This window comes from Peromyscus eremicus, chromosome 14 (assembly GCF_949786415.1).
Source record: "Peromyscus eremicus chromosome 14, PerEre_H2_v1, whole genome shotgun sequence".
Classification (NCBI taxonomy): Eukaryota; Metazoa; Chordata; class Mammalia; order Rodentia; family Cricetidae; genus Peromyscus; species Peromyscus eremicus.
The window spans coordinates 49,907,992-49,925,337 of NC_081430.1; the positions used below are offsets into that span (position 1 = coordinate 49,907,992).

Consider the following 17,346-nt stretch of genomic DNA (forward strand, 5'->3'; position numbering starts at 1 on the left):
TGTTAGCAAGCCTACCTTTCCCCTCGCCTGGCCACACCTTTGCCCTAGTGTGCGCCTGTGTTCAGGCAGCTTTACACCATGTGAGTTAAACAGGAGCAGTAAACAGATTTCCCTTCATGTTGAGACCTCACCTCAGAAGGGCACCAACTGTAGCATTCAGCATTCAACAGGATGTTCATTTTCTCATTCCTCAGTAAGCCAACCTTTGCCTTCGTTCCTTCCAGTGTTCCACAACTAACCTAGCCTCATCCCTAGAACATGAACTTATCTGGAATTTAACAGAGAAGTAGAAAGGATCAGTCAGGAATTCCTGTCCTACCACTAAATACACTAACCCGCCTCTGCACCTTCATCCCAAGACAGCTAGCAGAACAACCAAGACGTGGAAAGATTTTGCTTAATAACCAAGCCATCAAATTGTCTGTTTTCCACAGCTGGTATTGTTGACATACCATAGCCATCATTTCAAGTGGGTTGGCTAGTAACTGCAGGACTATGCATAGTTTTAGATGGCCATTTTGTATTTTATCCTCATAGCAGCATTTGAAGGAATATTTGTGGAAAGCTATGTGGTATCCTTGTCTTTTAAGTCATTTAAGAAAAGCATCATTATCCGCAACTAAAGTCTGATAAGTATTCACTAACTACAGCATTGCTGATCAAGGATTCCAAGCAAGCATATCAAAATAAAATACTGTCTTGGGTTATTTAATAGCTTAGAAATACCAAGTTAAAATAACTCAGAAGTACTTAAAATGGTTTCATGAGAGATGAAATGCTGAATTTGAAAATTTTAATTACTAGAAACTCAATTAAGGTTGATATGCCATTGAGGAATTAAAAGGACATTAAAAGTTTGGAGAAAAAGAAAAAGAAAATGATATTCCAAAGCATCCTCATGATATCAGAAACAGCGGAAACAAAGTGAGAGGCTTTAGTTTAAAAGGCTCCTTAGTGTGCTCAGGTTCTGTCCCCACTTCCCTTCTCTCCCATCACTTTGTATGGTCCCAGCCGTCTGCCTCTGCTTCCTCAGTGCTGGGATTACAGGGTGTGCGCCACCACACCAGGCAAGCACCCTCTTTTCTGACCTAGGCACATCCTCACACTCTTGTTCATTGTACCACTTAGCCCTGGCAGTTCTTCTGGCTATAGGGGAGTGTCTTGGTTTTACCCTGGTTTTTCCTTGTCATTTCAGTCTGTTTAAAAGGCCTCTACCATGAATCTAAAAGAGCTATCTGGTTACTTACAACCTTGAATTATTTTTCATAGTGTCCATTACCACTTGTTCCTTGTTTGTTGTCTTCTTTTTGCTGCCAAATTAAATAAAGTTCCAGAAGAACAGGGACCTTCCTAGTGGCCGGGGTAGTGCTAATGCACTGGTGGCCCTCAGTGAATGTGCTGGTTGCTATCATGATGACAAGAGAGAGTTCATAACAGGCCAATCCTCTGACGCATTAGTGTTTATCGTGGGTCTGTTTTCATGTATGTACAGTGCCCTAGGAAGTTAAGCCTTGTTCATTTAGAAAGAGCAAAGCTAGTAATTTAAAACACAAAAAAGGTAAACAAAGAGTAAACTGGAGGTTTATATTAGGAAAAGGCATGATTTGGAGTGATACTGTGAAAGTGGAGAAGAATGTATCTTAGAGTTAATTGTTCTGGAAACTACTTATGAATATCACAGTTAATTTCAGATCTCAGAAATGGAATATAGAACTGAGACAAAATTTGTTTAATTATTTATTTTTTTGAGATGTGGTCTTGTTATGTATGTTATATATGGTTTTAGTCCAGACTGGCCTAAAACTCATTTCTCCCTCCTGAGGCTCCTAGGTTCTGAGATACAGGCTTGAGCCACCATACCAGGCTAAGAACAACATTTTTAAGAGGTACAAGTTAAATCAGGGAATTAAATACTTAATTACAATTTAATTTTTGTCCAAGGTATTTATGTAAGTTGCTAACAGTTTATAATTTTAAAACACATTTCAAGTAAGCCAAGAGCCAGATGTGAGATGCCACATTTGTTAGTGTTCATCACTTGATTTTGGTTTAATTTTTATTTGAAATAATTTCAAATTTAACCAAAAGTTGCAAAAATAGTGTGAATACTCCAACACCCCAGTTGTCAAGGTTTTAGCTGGGTTTGCTGTATCAAATCTTGTATCTACACAGACACAGTTTTACACACCCTTTTTTTTTCTCTAAACCATTGGAAAGAAATGGCTGTTATTCCAGCATTTCTTCAATAGTACCACAGTGTGTATTGTGTGGAAACAAGAGCCACTGAAAACAGGAGATAAACACTGACACCATACTACCTTTTAATCCACTGACCCTGCCAACTTTAGTTGGTTGGCACAACAGTACCCTTTTTAATTACCTGTTCCAGTTTTGTCTGTGATCCTACCCAGGAGTACATGTTGCATTGAGTTGTTATGACTTGACACTTAAAAATTATTAATAATTTTAGGTTAGCGTGCAAAGTGGTGAGTTTCACTGTGGTGTTTTGATGTACAAGTGTGCCATTGCACTTCGTTCTCTTTGTCCCTGTCCCCTGCCCCGCTAGCTCCCTTCTTCCCCCAAATAGTTCCTCTTTCTGCTCTTGGCAAATGTGTTCCATTACTGTCTATTTCTCCTCTCACATTTCTTCCTCCTTTCTCATGACCCCCCCCCATATATAAATACATATATACACACAAAAACTTAGGCTCTGTTTACGTTAAATATTTTCGCATTATTTTATGTATATGGATGGTTTGTCTGCATGTATGCCTGCACCATGTGCATGCCTGGTGCCCATGGAGGCCAGAAGAGGGTGTTGGATGCCCTGGGACTGCAGTAACAGACAGTTGTGAGCTGCTGTGTAGGTTCTGAGAACTGAACCCAGATCATCTGGAAGAGAAGTCAGTTCTCTTAGCCATCTCTCCAACCTCTGGGGTTCTTTGGTTATGTTTTAATTTATTATTTATCTGAGTTGTGTATACACATGGTACACACATGGAAGTCAGAGCTCAGACGACTTTCTGGAGTCCATTCCTCCCACAGTGGGTTCTGGGCTTGAAGCATATGTCATGAGGCCTTCTTGACAAGTGCCTTTTCCCACCGAGCCACCGAGCCAGCCCCAGGGTTCTCTAGCTTTTAAGGTACTCTGAGGACAAGCGAATGAACTGCTACTAATTCAGTTGTTCCACATGGATGAATTTGCTAGTTTTTTTATTTTCAACATTACTATTATATACTTTTTTTTTTTTTTTTTTTGGTTTTTCGAGACAGGGTTTCTCTGTGTAGCTTTGGAGCCTGTCCTGGAACTCACCTTGTAGACCAGGCTGGCCTCGAACTCACAGAGATCCGCCTGGCTCTGCCTCCCGAGTGCTGGGATTAAAGGCGTGCACCACCACCGCCCGGCTTATTATATACTTTTTAAAAATATCTCTGTTCTAGAAATAGGAAGAACTGCATCAGAAGACAAGCACGTTTTTATTTTTAGTTGTTAGCAAATTGTCTTCTAACAGTTTACTGTTAGTACCTGCTGGAAACAGCTGAAGGTAACCCTTCTCCAGGTAGGCATTTCCAGTCTTGCAAATTAAAGTGTGTTAACTTTTATGTGTTGCCTGTGTCAGCAACCATTGATAAACTTAGCCATCTATCCATGGCTATAAGCTATCCATGTTTTTTAGTTTTTAAATTTCCTCTACGTATTTTGTCCTTTTTGATGTATTATCTCTTTCTTGATCTGGGGAGTTCTTAAAAAAATATAGATTCTGACAGTCAATACAGCCAGTATTTTCACCTTTTCTTTTAGTTCTGTGAAATTTAAAATATAAAAGATGTTTTATCTTCTCCATGTTGGATAATTAATTATTCATTCACTCTTTCTTTAAGACTTATAGCTTTGGGGCTTTATATGGCTTTTCTACTTCAAATTATAAAAATACCTAACTGCTTCCTTCTCCCAGTTGACTGGTGTATTTTAGCCAGTTTGATTTAAATCCATCTTCTCTAATAGCTCAGTTTTAGTACTAATCTAAATAAGATCTCTAAGTCGGTGTCGTGGAAGCCGGATTAATTTCAGATGAGAATTAAAGGGCGTGGGTCACTTTAGAGGAGCGAAGTGTCTCACCCCGCTGCCCAACTCTCCTGACACTGCCTTTTCTTTTGTCTGTTTTCCATTAGCTGAGGAAACGCGTGAAGCTTGAAGGGAAAGAACTTGAAGAATATGTGGAGAAAGAAAAACTAAAGAAAGAAGCTGCTAAGAAACTTGAACAGTCCAAAGAGTGAGTCACTCACCTAAAGAGTAATTCATAAGGCTAAGTCTGCAGATGATGGAAAAAGAACACACTGTAGGATTCAAACATTCAGTGGAAACAACTTAAATTTCCTTAGGACTTTGTGACTTTTATTAAACTTTTCAAATGGCAAAAGTAAAATTCTTTTAGTGCTAATAATACCAATTTATTAAGGAAGTTAATGTTAAGTTTTTACAAAACATTGATCCACATATACCGACTATCATGATTTGGGTTAAGGTTGGAGAGTAATTCATTCATAGTTTTATAAATACTCAGTCAAACTGACTTAGGGACATTATGACGCTGCTGTGTTCCCAAATCCTCCTAGGGCAGATATCGACTCCAGTGATGAGAGTGACGTGGAAGAAGATATCGACCAGCCTTCGGCTCATAAGACAAAGCATGACCTAATGATGAAAGGGGAAGGCAGTCGCAAAGGCAGCTTCTTCAAACAGGCCAAAAAATCCTACCCCATGTTTCCTGCCCCAGAAGAGAGAATTAAATGGGATGAATATGGAGAGATCATCAAGTATGTGAGCAAAACAAACTCTTTGGGCTCAGTGAATTTGCTCTCTGGTCACCGTGTGCTTTGCTCCTGAGTGCCTTGGCTTGAAAGATACAGGAGGCTGCTAATTTGAAGCATAAAAATAGAAGCGTTGAGGGGCATCTTGAGAATGAGTAGTAAAGAGAGTATGGTTTCATTACTCAGTTGCATGAAAGATTTTAAGAAAGATGATTTAGACATCCTTTCTCTGATTAAGAAGGGACATGTTGTGGAGAAAGAACTTGTTGGTGATTGTATTTATTTGGGACATGACTTCTGATGCTTTTGGCTATAAGGGAAATATGAGATAAAGGGTGGAACCATGAAAAATAGTGGAAATCACATGCTCGAGCTGCAATTTTGAAAACACTGACCTGAGTAAAGGTCTCCCAGGGTTCCCTCTGCTTCCCCAGAAACTGTCAGGTTCTTCTGCCTAATGTGCTGTGTCTGACACTCTTAGTTCTTCCTGCTTCCTCTCAGGTTTTCCTCTTCCCCTCCCTCTCTGGCTATACATAGATATACTTAAGTGTCTCTCTCTCTCTCTGTGCAGTGACACACACTTATTTACCACTTGTAGCCAGGACTATAAGCATGGACTTTGTCCTTACCTACTACTTCCATAATGCTGTTGAGCAGGTGGTAGACTTAGATCATTCTTGACTTACTTAGGAAAGTTCCATGGTCTACATAGCCCTCTAAAACAACCAAGAGAAACAGCAATGGAAACAACACTGGTGTTTGTTTAGTTTCATTTGATAAGTGACCAGTCTGCTGCCTACTGGTGTGTGTGTGTGTGTGTGTGTGTGTGTGTGTGTGTGTGTGTGTGTGTGCGTGTGCCTGCACCTTGTATACATGTGTGCGTGTGGAGACCAGAGCACAACTTGCAGGAGTCAGTTCTTTCACTCCACTGTAGGTTCTGGAGATCAGGCTCAGGTTGTCAAGTTGAGCAGCAACTTAACCCACTGAGCAATCCCGCTGCACTGGACACTGCTCTTCAGATTGACTGTCCTGAGAAACGGGGATACAAATTAAATGTTGTAGGAGGTTTTAGTCGTTGTTGTTTTGATTCTTTTGGGGGGTTGGGGTGGGGCTCTAGGGCTTTCTGGGCCTTGTACATGCTAGGCAGTATTCTATCACTGAGTTACACTCCAGCCTGTGAGGTTTTGTTTTTAAGGTCTCTAGCCTGGAATCATACTAAATGTGCTTTAAGTGGTTGTTACCGCTATTGTTATTCTGTGGTTTACAGTTGGAGCTGTTGCCCTGGGGAATAAGAAGCTGTAGCAACGTGGCTGTTAGAGAATAGAGCCTGGGTTCTCTGAGAGGAGTGAGACTGGACTAGAAAGTTAGAAGGGTGATCACAGGGTGTTAGAGAGAGAATTGTAAAAACAGGTGTCTCCCTCTTTTCAGTAATGCTCACATGGAGAACTTTGTTTTTGGGCTTGCACACATACATTCACACTAATAAGTAAGTTATAAAAAGAGTATAGCGCCATGGGGTAGTGGTGGCACATGCCTTTAGTCCCAGCACTCAGGAGATAGAGGCTGGTAGATCCCTGTGTTCAAGGCCAGCCTGGTCTACAAAGATAGTTCCAGGACAGCCAGGGCTACAAAGAGAAACCCTGTCTCAAAAAAAAAAAAAAGAAAGAAAGAAAGAAAGAAAAAAAAAAAAAGAAAAAGGAAAAAAAGTACAGGGTCAGATTTCAAGGGTGCTTGTTGCTCCTTACAGCCATTCAGATCTTCTCTTGACGTGTTAGGGGTTCTCAGTGGTCTACAGCATCCTCAAAGAGCACTCTTGGGCTAAGGATGTAGCTCAGGAATAGCGTGCTTGCCTAGCTTGTACAAGGTCCTGGGTTCAATCCTTAGTGCTGCTTCCTAAATAATTAAATAGCACTCCTCAGTGGTTATGAAAACATTATACATGTAATCATCTGATGATTGATATCATGTATCAATTAGCTTTGAGTTAAATGAGTAAGTCTTAAAATGCACAAGGAGTCTTTAAATTATGCCACCTATTAGTTGGTTACATATGTTACATAATGTTAGCATGCCTTCCACATGTCTAATTAGAGACTTGCTGTTTAGGCCAGAAGATTTCTTAGTGCCAGAACTTCAAGCTACTGAAGAAGAAAAAAGCAAATTAGAATCTGGTTTGACAAATGGAGACGAGCCCATGGATCAGGACCTGTCTGACGTTCCCACCAAGTGTGTTTCTGCAACAGAGTCTATTGAGATCAAGTAAGTGCCTTTGTGGGGTTTGGAGATGAGGGTAGAATCTACCATTTCAACTCTTGAATTATATAACTTGTATTGCTTCAAAAGTGAAATTTCAGCAGAACCTGTAGTGAGTTCATGCTTTTAAAATTCCCTTTTCAGTGAAAAGACCTGCGAAGTATCGTGGTATTTTCATTGATGATTCTCGAATACCAAAGTAATTGGGTTAGTGGTAGTTTGAGGAAGGAGCCGAACATTAAATTGTACATTTATATGAAGACACATTATTTCCGGCCTTTCTAATAAGTCTAGTAGCAGGTAGGAGAACAGTGCAGCTGAGAAACTAATTCTTTTGCATTACTGCTTGGTTCATGAAATGTCCTCCTTGACTTAGACATTCTAATGCTTGGGAGTAGAAAGTTTATCAGGACCAGGAGTAGTTAAGAAACGCTTTCCTTTCCTACATAATACAGTTAGTACTGTCAAGGAGTGATAATTCAGAATGTGAATCATCAGAGAACAACTGGTCTTTTTGTCCAGTGACATCATTTGTATATATTCTTGGGATACATACTGTAACATGCATTTCACAATTTCCCCTTACATAGTTGTATGCATTTCTTTCCTGATGGTAAGAGCCTAGTTTTGGAATTAGCTTATCAGGAAAGAGAGCTTGACTAATGATGTCTGATTACAGAGCCAGGGTTACTTACATAGACTATGAAGGACGCTCAGATGGAGACTCCATTAAGAAGATCATCAACCAGATGAAACCGCGACAGCTGATCATTGTCCACGGCCCACCAGAGGCCAGTCAGGATCTGGCCGAGTGCTGCCGGGCCTTCGGTGGGAAGGACATTAAAGTGTACATGCCCAAACTCCACGAGACAGTTGATGCCACAAGCGAAACGCATATCTACCAGGTAAATATGTTGGCAGTGGAGCCATTGGGAAATAGACATGGCTGTCAGCACACTAGCTCCCATACGTTAGGAATATGGCGAGTGAGATGGGTACAGCTCCCCGTCCTAACAACATCCCATAGTTTGGGATGTTTAAACCAAACAAATCGAATTCCCCTTACGCTTTTATTCCTTTGGTGGTATGCAAGGTGCCAGGGGATAGAGAAGAGGGCTCCAACTCAAGTTTGGAAGTTTGGAAAAGGCCCTCTGGAAGAAATGATAACTAAACAGGCTGTTATTGGATGTATAGCTAGGTTGTCAGGACAGACAGCAGCAAAGAGTGGGGAAAGAGTGTTATAGTCAGATAGACAACTTGGGCCAAAGTACCAATGGGAGGGAATGATAAGTGTTCTCAAAATCAAAGAGATGTTCGTTTCTTCATGAATGACAGGGTCTGACTGTGTAGCCCAGGCTAGTCTCAAACTCGATTCTCATGCCTTAACTTCCAAAGTGTTAGAATTATAGGCATGTACTACCATGCCCAGCCTCAAATAATTTTGTTTAAGCGCTCAACAGATGCCACAGTTCTCCTAATGGAAAAAAAATAGACAGGTACAGAAAACAGCTAGTTAGAGGAGAGATAGTCTTATCTGGTTGTGGGAGATAGTGACAGTTGAAGGTAGGTGTGACATCTATATCTGGAAGAAGTTAGAACTTGCCAGGCAGAAAATTATTCTGCGTAAGTAAGAGAAAGAGACATGGAGGTGTGAAATTACGTGGCACATTCCAGAAGGCATAGAAGCCAGCACTCTAAGGCACACCAGCCGTGGCTGCACAGTTGGTCATCTGAGCTCCCATCTTAATTTCAGTAATTATGCTAGAAATACTAGAGGTAGCACCCCAGTGTTAGTATCGGGCTGGGGACTCCATGTGATTCTGTTGTGCAGTCAGATTGAGAACCTTGTTTTGGAAAGTGGCCAAGGATCCTCAAGCCCTTACAGATAATTAGGTCATTGTGAAGATTGATGATCTGAGGAGAGAGATTTTCAGATGTTGCTCGTATTGCAGAGTTAGAAAATGGCAAAGGCTGTGCTTGATTTGTTAACGTACACCCTGTGGGTTTTGTTCCTCCCCTCCCTTTGCATATCCAGGTCAGGTTAAAGGACTCCCTTGTCAGCTCCCTACAGTTTTGTAAAGCTAAAGATGCCGAGTTAGCTTGGATAGATGGCGTCTTAGACATGAGGGTTTCCAAAGTGGACACCGGAGTTATTTTAGAAGAAGGGGAGCTCAAGGACGACGGAGAAGACTCAGAGATGCAAGTGGATGCTCCTTCAGACTCCAGTGCCATAGCCCAGCAGAAGGCCATGAAGAGTCTGTTTGGAGACGACGACAAAGAGTTGGGCGAAGAGAGTGAGATCATCCCCACACTGGAGCCTTTGCCGCCTCATGAGGTGAGAGGCCTCTGCTTCCTCTGTCTGTCTGTTGAGTGGTCCTGGGGATTGATGGGGCCTCACACGTGCTAGCTACGTGCTCTGCCGTTGAGCTGCATCCCCAGTCCGTCTGTCCTGCGTTTGTCATCCTTCTGGTTCCTCTGTTGTGCTTTTAGCCGTGTAAACACATTGTGTGGGGCCCGAACTTGGAGTTGTTACAAAGGACTGACCAGGGCATGTGTCTGTGTGTCTCAGTCTTTGCAGCTAGAGGATGATAACTTAGAGGAAACCTTTAACAAATCTTTTTTATTATTATTATTAAAATTTTTAAGGAGGGGGGCTGGAGAGATGATAGCTCAGCGGTGAGGAGCACAGGCTGCTCTTCCAAAGGAGCCGGGTTCAATTCCCAGCCCCCACATAGCAGTTCACAACTGTCTGTAAAACCAATTCCAGGGGGTATGATACCCTCATACAGACATACTCGCAGGCAAAACCCCAACATACATTAAATAAATGAATCTTTTTTAAAATTTTTAAGTAGAATACATAGTATTATGTTTTATTATGTATTTTTAAACAGAATTTTTTTTTGTCAATTCTCCCTTTCTCTCTTCTCCCTCATCCTCTGCCCCCCTTTCTGCTTTCATATCACGTGTGCCATATTATTCCCCTCGCCTAGGTAATAATGCAGTTGTTCAGGATGTGGGTTTTCAGTGTGGAAAATGTGGAGTCTGATTGTGAGGCTCTCCAGTGAGGAGATGGGAGTTTTCTAAGAATGCCATTTTTCTGTGTTATCAGTTCCATTCAAATCACTTTGGTTTTGATGCAGTTAAGCATCTTCCGTTGAGTACAGCTTTAATGCTAGCCTAGAAGTTACATATTCTCAAGAGGGACCTAGTTAATTAGAAAAGCTCCTAGGCGATGAAGCTAGAGCAGTATTAATACTCTAAGAGTCCTACAGGCTTGTCAAGTGCAGTCTTTAGCACATCATGGAGTTGAGATGGAGACAGCCTTCTGCTGGCTTCTGATCTAGCACGGCTCTTGAAATTGGGACGAGGGGGGACGAGGAGGGTTTTTTTCAGTGCTAAAGCTATAGTGCTCTTCAAAGCACTTTCAGAGTGGGCAAAACCACTTGCCTTTCTGGTTCTCAGCCCAGAGCATCCATTGCAGTCACTCTGAGGAGGAGGGGACGTGGAAGTGGCGTTAGGAAGACTTAGACTCTGAACTCAGCAGGGGGCTGGGGCCTGGAAATGGGGTTTCAGTTCAGTTCTGCCTCTTGACACTCTAGTTGACCCCTCCAGCAAGTGGGTGGGTGAAGAGCATAATATTACCTCGAGTCTCTGTTATTAGGAGGCATGACTAAGAAAATTGTGAAGCATCAGAAACTGTGAAGGGCTTTGTAATGGTAAGTGACAAAGTAGAACCAGAGTCACAAACTTGGAATGTGACTTACAGTCTTGACGTTACCTGTCAAAGGACTTGAGGGAATAAGTATCTTAGAGATTATGCAGTGCTCCACTTTATCCGATACAGCTTTGTGCCTATTGTTTTATTGAAGTTACTCTCTCACCTCTGACTTTATTCAAGGTTCCTGGACATCAGTCGGTTTTTATGAATGAACCAAGACTGTCTGACTTCAAGCAAGTTCTTTTGCGGGAGGGGATTCAAGCAGAATTTGTAGGAGGCGTACTTGTCTGCAACAACCAAGTAGCAGTCCGCAGAGTAAGTTTATTTTTAATAAGGGCTGCATTGAACGTGCATGCACTTCTGAGGCTTTTTCAGATTAATTCTGTAGTTCTTATAATTTCATAAAACTGAAAACCAGCCATTTACATTCATAATGATGACTTTAAAGGCTTATAGCAGTGATTCAAATACATGGTACATAATTTTATAGTAAATTTTTATTATTTGAATTCTCTGACATTTATGTGTCTATAAAAACTCATTACTACAATATGATACCTATATTCCCAAGTCAGGGCAACCCATTTCCTGACCAGTCATAAAGTGGCCCATGTTATAGATGTTGCTTATTGTTTCTGCATGTTGATGAATGGGAGATATACTAAAGAACTTTTTAAACTGTTTTTCTAGACAGAAACTGGACGCATCGGGTTAGAAGGCTGCCTTTGTCAAGACTTTTATAGGATACGAGACCTTTTATATGAACAATATGCCATTGTGTAAAGGACATGATGTCAGGAAGTGTCTGCTTGACCTTTCTCAGGAAGAAAGGATTATCATCTGAGGCTAAGCTTTCGCTGTCTTGTTTTGTAACATACAAAAAGAATCTGCCAGAAAACGTGAGCATGTATTAGATTTTGAAAAATATGAATCAAGGGCCTGGGGCGTAGCTCAGTGGTAGAGCTCTTGCCTAGCATGTGCGAGGCCCTGGGTTTGATTCCCAGTACTGAATAAAGAAAGAAAATATAAACAGAACCCGTTTTGTAAATGCTCTACCTTGCTTGGAATGCTAGAGGCCCAGCGAAGAGACAGGCCCAGAGCTGAAGGTGTTGATTTCCTCTGCAGACCCCTTGCTTCAAAGGGTTTATTACTTGAAAAAACGAACAGTGCAACTTAGCAGACCAGTTCATGGCCTTATAGAAACTGGTATGCATGCATTTGTGCAGACAGTTTCTCACGTTTTCTGGAACGAAAAGGGAGAATTACATAGAAAGGATATGCTATAAAAGATACAAACACAAACAAAAAACTGGTGAAACATTTCAAAAAAAGTGTGCTGTGCTGTTTCTCCTTCTGAATTCTGATCTGCAGTTGCCTCCACATGGTTCTCTTTACCCTCTTCTTTCAGTGCATATGAGGCAGCACACATTTAGTTTAGAAATAAATTTTTATTTCTCCCATTTCTTGTTTATAAAGATTTTTTGGTTGTTCAATTTGAATTTATAACCTCATCATTTGAATAAATGTCATCTAAAAGAAAGCCTTGAAGCTGAGTGTGGTACGTACGCCGTAATCCCAGCAGCACTCAGGAGACTGGCGTAGGAGGATTGTGAATTAGAGGCCAGCCTGAGCTACATAGTGAGAGACTGTGTCAAAAACCAGCAAAAAGAAAGCCGGGCATGGTACCAGTTCTGCAGACATTTTATTTAGACACATCTTACCTATTAGCCAAGCAGCTGTATTTGAAACTGTCCAATGCTCTTGTTTTTAAAAAACAAATGTTGACTCTCACATTTTTATAAGGTAACAGTGTAATTTAACTAAAGGGTGTAAATGTTTTCCTTTCTTAGCTTGTTTTCTAAGTTTATGTAAACAGTGGTTGGATTTTATGCTTATTACCACAAAAATAGTACTGAACTAGGGTAATTGCCTCCCTTAATATAGTACAAAGAATCCTGCTTAAGAGTGAAAACTGAAAATATGCAATTCCATTGACTTGAACAATGAGCCATGTTGTCCCATTGTAGCCTGTTGGTTTATTTCTTAGAAGGCGGCATAATCAAGGCAGTCCTTGATGCTTGCTTAAGCTTTAAGCCCTCCTCTCTGCACTGAGCATTTAGAGAAGCCTCAATCTTGTTTAACTTCAGAACTATGTTATTTCAACCCAGTGAGCCACTGTCAGACTAGAATTAGCCTTTTATTCAGTCTCAGGTGCTGACGGAGCCTTCTGTTCTGGATTACAGCCCTGAAGCAAGTTTGTAGCCTTCTGATACTGAAAAGCAGATGTACAAAATAGTGTTGCAGAGATGAGTTTAAGAGTATGTTTTCTTTTTTGCAGTCATGAAACATTCCTCTTGCTCCCCATTACTATATAGAAGAAGCCTATAATTCTATTTCTATTCCAGGAGAAGAAAACCTGTATTTGTTACATAGCATGAAGTTTCTGGCTATACCTATTACATGGTAATACTTACATGTAAAAATATTTCTTGCCTAGCCTTTCTGCTGTCCTATGAATAGGAATTAAATTGTAAAGTACTGCTTGAAGATGGCTGTTCTACATAATGCCATTAGAGAACAATATTCTGCCTGTGTCTAGATGACATTTTAAAGACCAGTGGGATAAATCATGAGTGCAGAGAAGCTTTGAGACGCAAGAATAAATACAGCATGTGAACTGTCAGCTGATAACACAAATAGTTTTCTTAAAAAGAAATTTTATCTGGGCATGATGACACATGCCTGTAATTTCATCACTTCATTCAAACTTGGCTTAAGGCCAGCCTGGACAGCATAAGACTCTGCTCAAAAGAAGGAGAAAAGGGATGGGGATGTAGCTCAGTGGAAGAATACTTACCTAGCATGTGTGGCCCAGGTCTGGAGGTTGGGGGTTTCTCATTGTATTTGTTACAGTGCAATTATACATGTCAAGTATCATTGCAGTTATTTCTGTATTTCTGTGTGACTCAGTAGGTGACCTGAACCTATATTGAAGAAATCGGTTTTATAAGGTGGGTTGTTCACCTTTTTGTGTGTTTGTGCAGTTCACATACCATAAAATATTTACTCTTAAAATATATAATTCACTGGTTTTGGTATGTCCAGAATGTGCAGCCAGTACTATGTAATTCCAGATTAGTTTTTATCATTCCAAAAAGAAACCCAGTAACCATTTGCCCCTGATTTTCTCTTCTCCCTAGTCAGTCATCAGTCTTTTCTGTCTCTTGACATTTCATAAAAAAGAATCATGCAACATGTGGCCTTTTGTGTCTTCTTTCAATTAACGCTTGTGTTTCAAGATTCATTAATGTAGTAATATGTTAGCATCATTTTTTGTTTGCTTTGAGACGTGGTCTTGCATTGTATAGCTCAAGCTGGTTTCCAACTCATAATCTTCCTGCCTCTAGAATGCTGGGATTATAGGCGTACACATTCAGTATCCATTTTACAGTCATGTGACACCCCTTGGTTTCGGTGTCGTGCTTGTTCATCAGTTGATGTACGTTGAGTGGTTCCCAGTTTCTGGCTGCTACCAAAAATGTTGCTTTGAACATTTTTGTGCAAGATTTTTTAAAATATAAACATTTGTGTTTTAAATTTTCTTGTGTGTGTCCATAAGAATAGGATTGCTGGATCATATGGCAACTCTGGTTAACCATCTAAGGAACTACCAACTGTCTTGTGAAGTAGCGGTACCATTTCCTGTCCCCATTGGCATATATGTGAGGGTCCCGTTTTTGTCACATGTACTCTTGACTACATCTTCTGTCCTCACCATCCCTAGCATGTGAGGAGGGATTGCCTGGAGGTTTTGCTTTGTATTTCGTAATAAACAATGATGTTGAGCATGATGTGTTTCTTGTGCTTATTGGATGTTTGTATGTCTTCGGAGTAATGACTCTTCAACTCCTTTGTCCGTTTGTAAACTGTTTATCTTTTTCATTGTTAGAAGCTTTGTACGTTTTCTAGATACTTCTATGTATGAGTAGTAAATACTTAACATGGCTTGTCTTCACTTTGTTGGTCATGTGAAATGAAACAAAATGTATAATTTTGAGGTCAGTTTTTGGGGTTTTTTGTTGTTTGTTTTTGCTCTTTTCAGTTGCCTGCAGTATTGGTGTCATTCTTAAAAAGCATTCTCTTATTTTGAATGTTTTCATTTATTTGGAGGTGGGGGCAGGTGCACAATCGCCATAGCGTGTGTGGAGGTCAGAGGACAACTTGCAGGAGTCTGTTCTCTTCTTCCACCATGTGGGACCCAGGGATCAAACTCAGGTTGTCAGGCTTGGTGACAGGCACTTTACCTGCTAAGCCATCTTGCCTTCCACCCTTTAAAAGCTTCATCCAAAGTTGCAAAGATAGACTTTTTTTTTCCTAATAGTTACAGTTTCAACTCTTACAGGTAGGTTTTTGTTTGTTTTTTAACCCATGTTGAATTATGAGGTAAGCATCTAATTTCATTTTTCTGCATGTGGATGTTCAGTTGGCCTGCTATCATTTGTTGAATTTCCTATCAAATTATTTTGCCTTGTGGAAAGTCAGTTGACCAAATCCAAGTTTGTGTCTGCTTGCCCAGTTCTGTTTCATTGATCGCTGTGTCTTCATGCCAGTGATACACCATCTGAACAACTTGGTGTTGATAAGCTGTGAGATGGGGACGTTTGAATCCCCTAACCTGTTTCCCTTCAGGACTTTCTTCATCTGTAAGGAGTCCTTTGCATTCCCATGTGAATGTTGGAATCAGTTCATCAACTTCAGCAAAAAGCCCTCTCTTAATAGGAAAGGGGAGCTATTGAAATTACTTCAAATCTTACAGTGCAGTGTCTAAAAAGGTGTGTGTGGAATTTAGTCCGACACATTTTTGTATTAAATAAACAAAGCTGTGGAATAGGAAGAATTAATTTGAGAGACACAAAGCTGGTTAAAGGCCGGGTTGGAATTGGAGCCCAGCTGTGGGGAGTCTAGTCCCCAGAGTCAGGCATGGCGGTCCATCCTTAGTTTCCTAGCATGTGGAGGCTGAAGCCGAAGAATCACCAATCCGAAGCCATTCTGGGTTCCACAGCAAGACTATCTAAAAGAATCCAGTGTGCCCCTTCAGTTCCTTGGCCTGTTTACTTCTCTTAGGGATAATACGTCCAGTTCATCTGCTCTAAGAACGGCACCTGATAGGACGCTAGCATGGGAATACTGACTTCCATCATATGTCAGCCACTAAAGGTGAGACCCTGTGCTTCTCTTTAAAGAATTGATGTGTCCAGTCCTGTGTTTCCCTTTAAAGTATTAATGAACTGATCATCGCTTAAGGCAAAGGGTGTCAATAGTGATCACTAATTCATTGAGAGGCAGAGTGGTTTGGGGGACATGAAACCCTTCTAGATACGTTTTCAAATCTTTCTGTGGTTTGTCTTCACTTTGTTGGTGAGTGAGAGGACAAGTGAGTGAAGATGCAGCTAGAAAAGGGGGGAAAACTTAGATGTGCCCAACTGAGCAGGTCCAAGCGAAAGGTTGAACTTTTTCCATTTTTCAAAATAAATTTAAAACAGAACTTCAGGAGAGGTGATGAGGTAAGGGTGGTTTATAATGCCAGTCCCAGGGGATTCGGTGTTCTGGCCTGTGCAGGCTCCAGGCACATATGCCCAAAATTATAATGATTTTCAACATGCATGCAGTGCCCAGTGAAGCCAGGAGAGAGCAATCCCCTGAAACTAGAGTTAGCTGCCTGAGGTGGGTGCTGGGAACAGAACCTAGGCCTTCTGCAATAACAGAAGGGACTCTTGGGTCCTGAGTCATACTGCCTCCACCTCCCAAGTACTGGGGTTACAGGCCTGTGCCACCACACTGGCCTTTCAGTATTTTTGAAAGAAAGAAAAAAAAAAAGATGCACAAGCCCCATCCAGATGTTGCTATTTATTTATTTGCAGCCTGCTGTGGGATGTATGGCAAATGTGTTGCTAATTAATCAATAAAACACTGATTGGCCGTTGGCTAGGCAGGAAGTATAGGCAGGGCAAGGAGGAGAATAAAGGTGGGAAGTGGAAGGCTGAGTCAGAGAGACACTGCCAGCCACCATGATGAGAAACAGCATGTGAAGATGCCGGTAAGCCACGAGCCATGTGGCAAAGTATAGATTAATGGAAATAGATTAATTTAAGCTATAAGAACAGTTAGCAAGAAGCCTGCCATGGCCATACAGTTTGTAACCAATATAAGTCTCTGTGTTTACTTGGTCGGGTCTGAGTGGCTGTGGGACTGGCAGGTGAGAGAGATTTGTCCTGACCGTGGGCCAGGCAGGAAAACTCTAGCTACAGGAAATGGATTAATTTAAGCTGTAAGAACAGTTAGCAAGAAGCCTGCCACGGCCATACAGTTTGAAAGCAACATAAGTCTCTGTGTTTACTTGGTCGGGTCTGAGAGGCTGTGGGACTGGCAGGTGAAAGAGATTTGCCCTGACTGTGGGCCAGGCAGGAAAACTCCAGCTATAAATGGCGTCCAACGTGGTGGCAAGAGTTTCCACCTAAAAACCTGAGAAAAAAAAGATTCTAAGACAGAGCTAAAAACAG

General features: G+C 41.1%; 1 protein-coding gene across 2 annotated transcripts in view; it reads left to right on the forward strand.

Annotated features, from left to right (window-relative positions):
- Nucleotides 1-14,631, forward strand: part of Cpsf2 (cleavage and polyadenylation specific factor 2) — a 30,483-nt gene extending 15,852 nt beyond the window's left edge. For both annotated transcript variants that reach the window (XM_059278948.1, XM_059278950.1), the window contains exons 9-15: nucleotides 4,174-4,274; nucleotides 4,618-4,818; nucleotides 6,919-7,071; nucleotides 7,745-7,970; nucleotides 9,101-9,400; nucleotides 10,967-11,101; nucleotides 11,477-14,631. In XM_059278948.1, coding sequence (XP_059134931.1) covers nucleotides 4,174-4,274; nucleotides 4,618-4,818; nucleotides 6,919-7,071; nucleotides 7,745-7,970; nucleotides 9,101-9,400; nucleotides 10,967-11,101; nucleotides 11,477-11,569 — 1,209 coding nt within the window. In that variant the 3' untranslated portion in view covers nucleotides 11,570-14,631. The remainder of the gene's footprint in view (nucleotides 1-4,173; nucleotides 4,275-4,617; nucleotides 4,819-6,918; nucleotides 7,072-7,744; nucleotides 7,971-9,100; nucleotides 9,401-10,966; nucleotides 11,102-11,476) is intronic.
- Nucleotides 14,632-17,346: the final 2,715 nt, after the last annotated feature.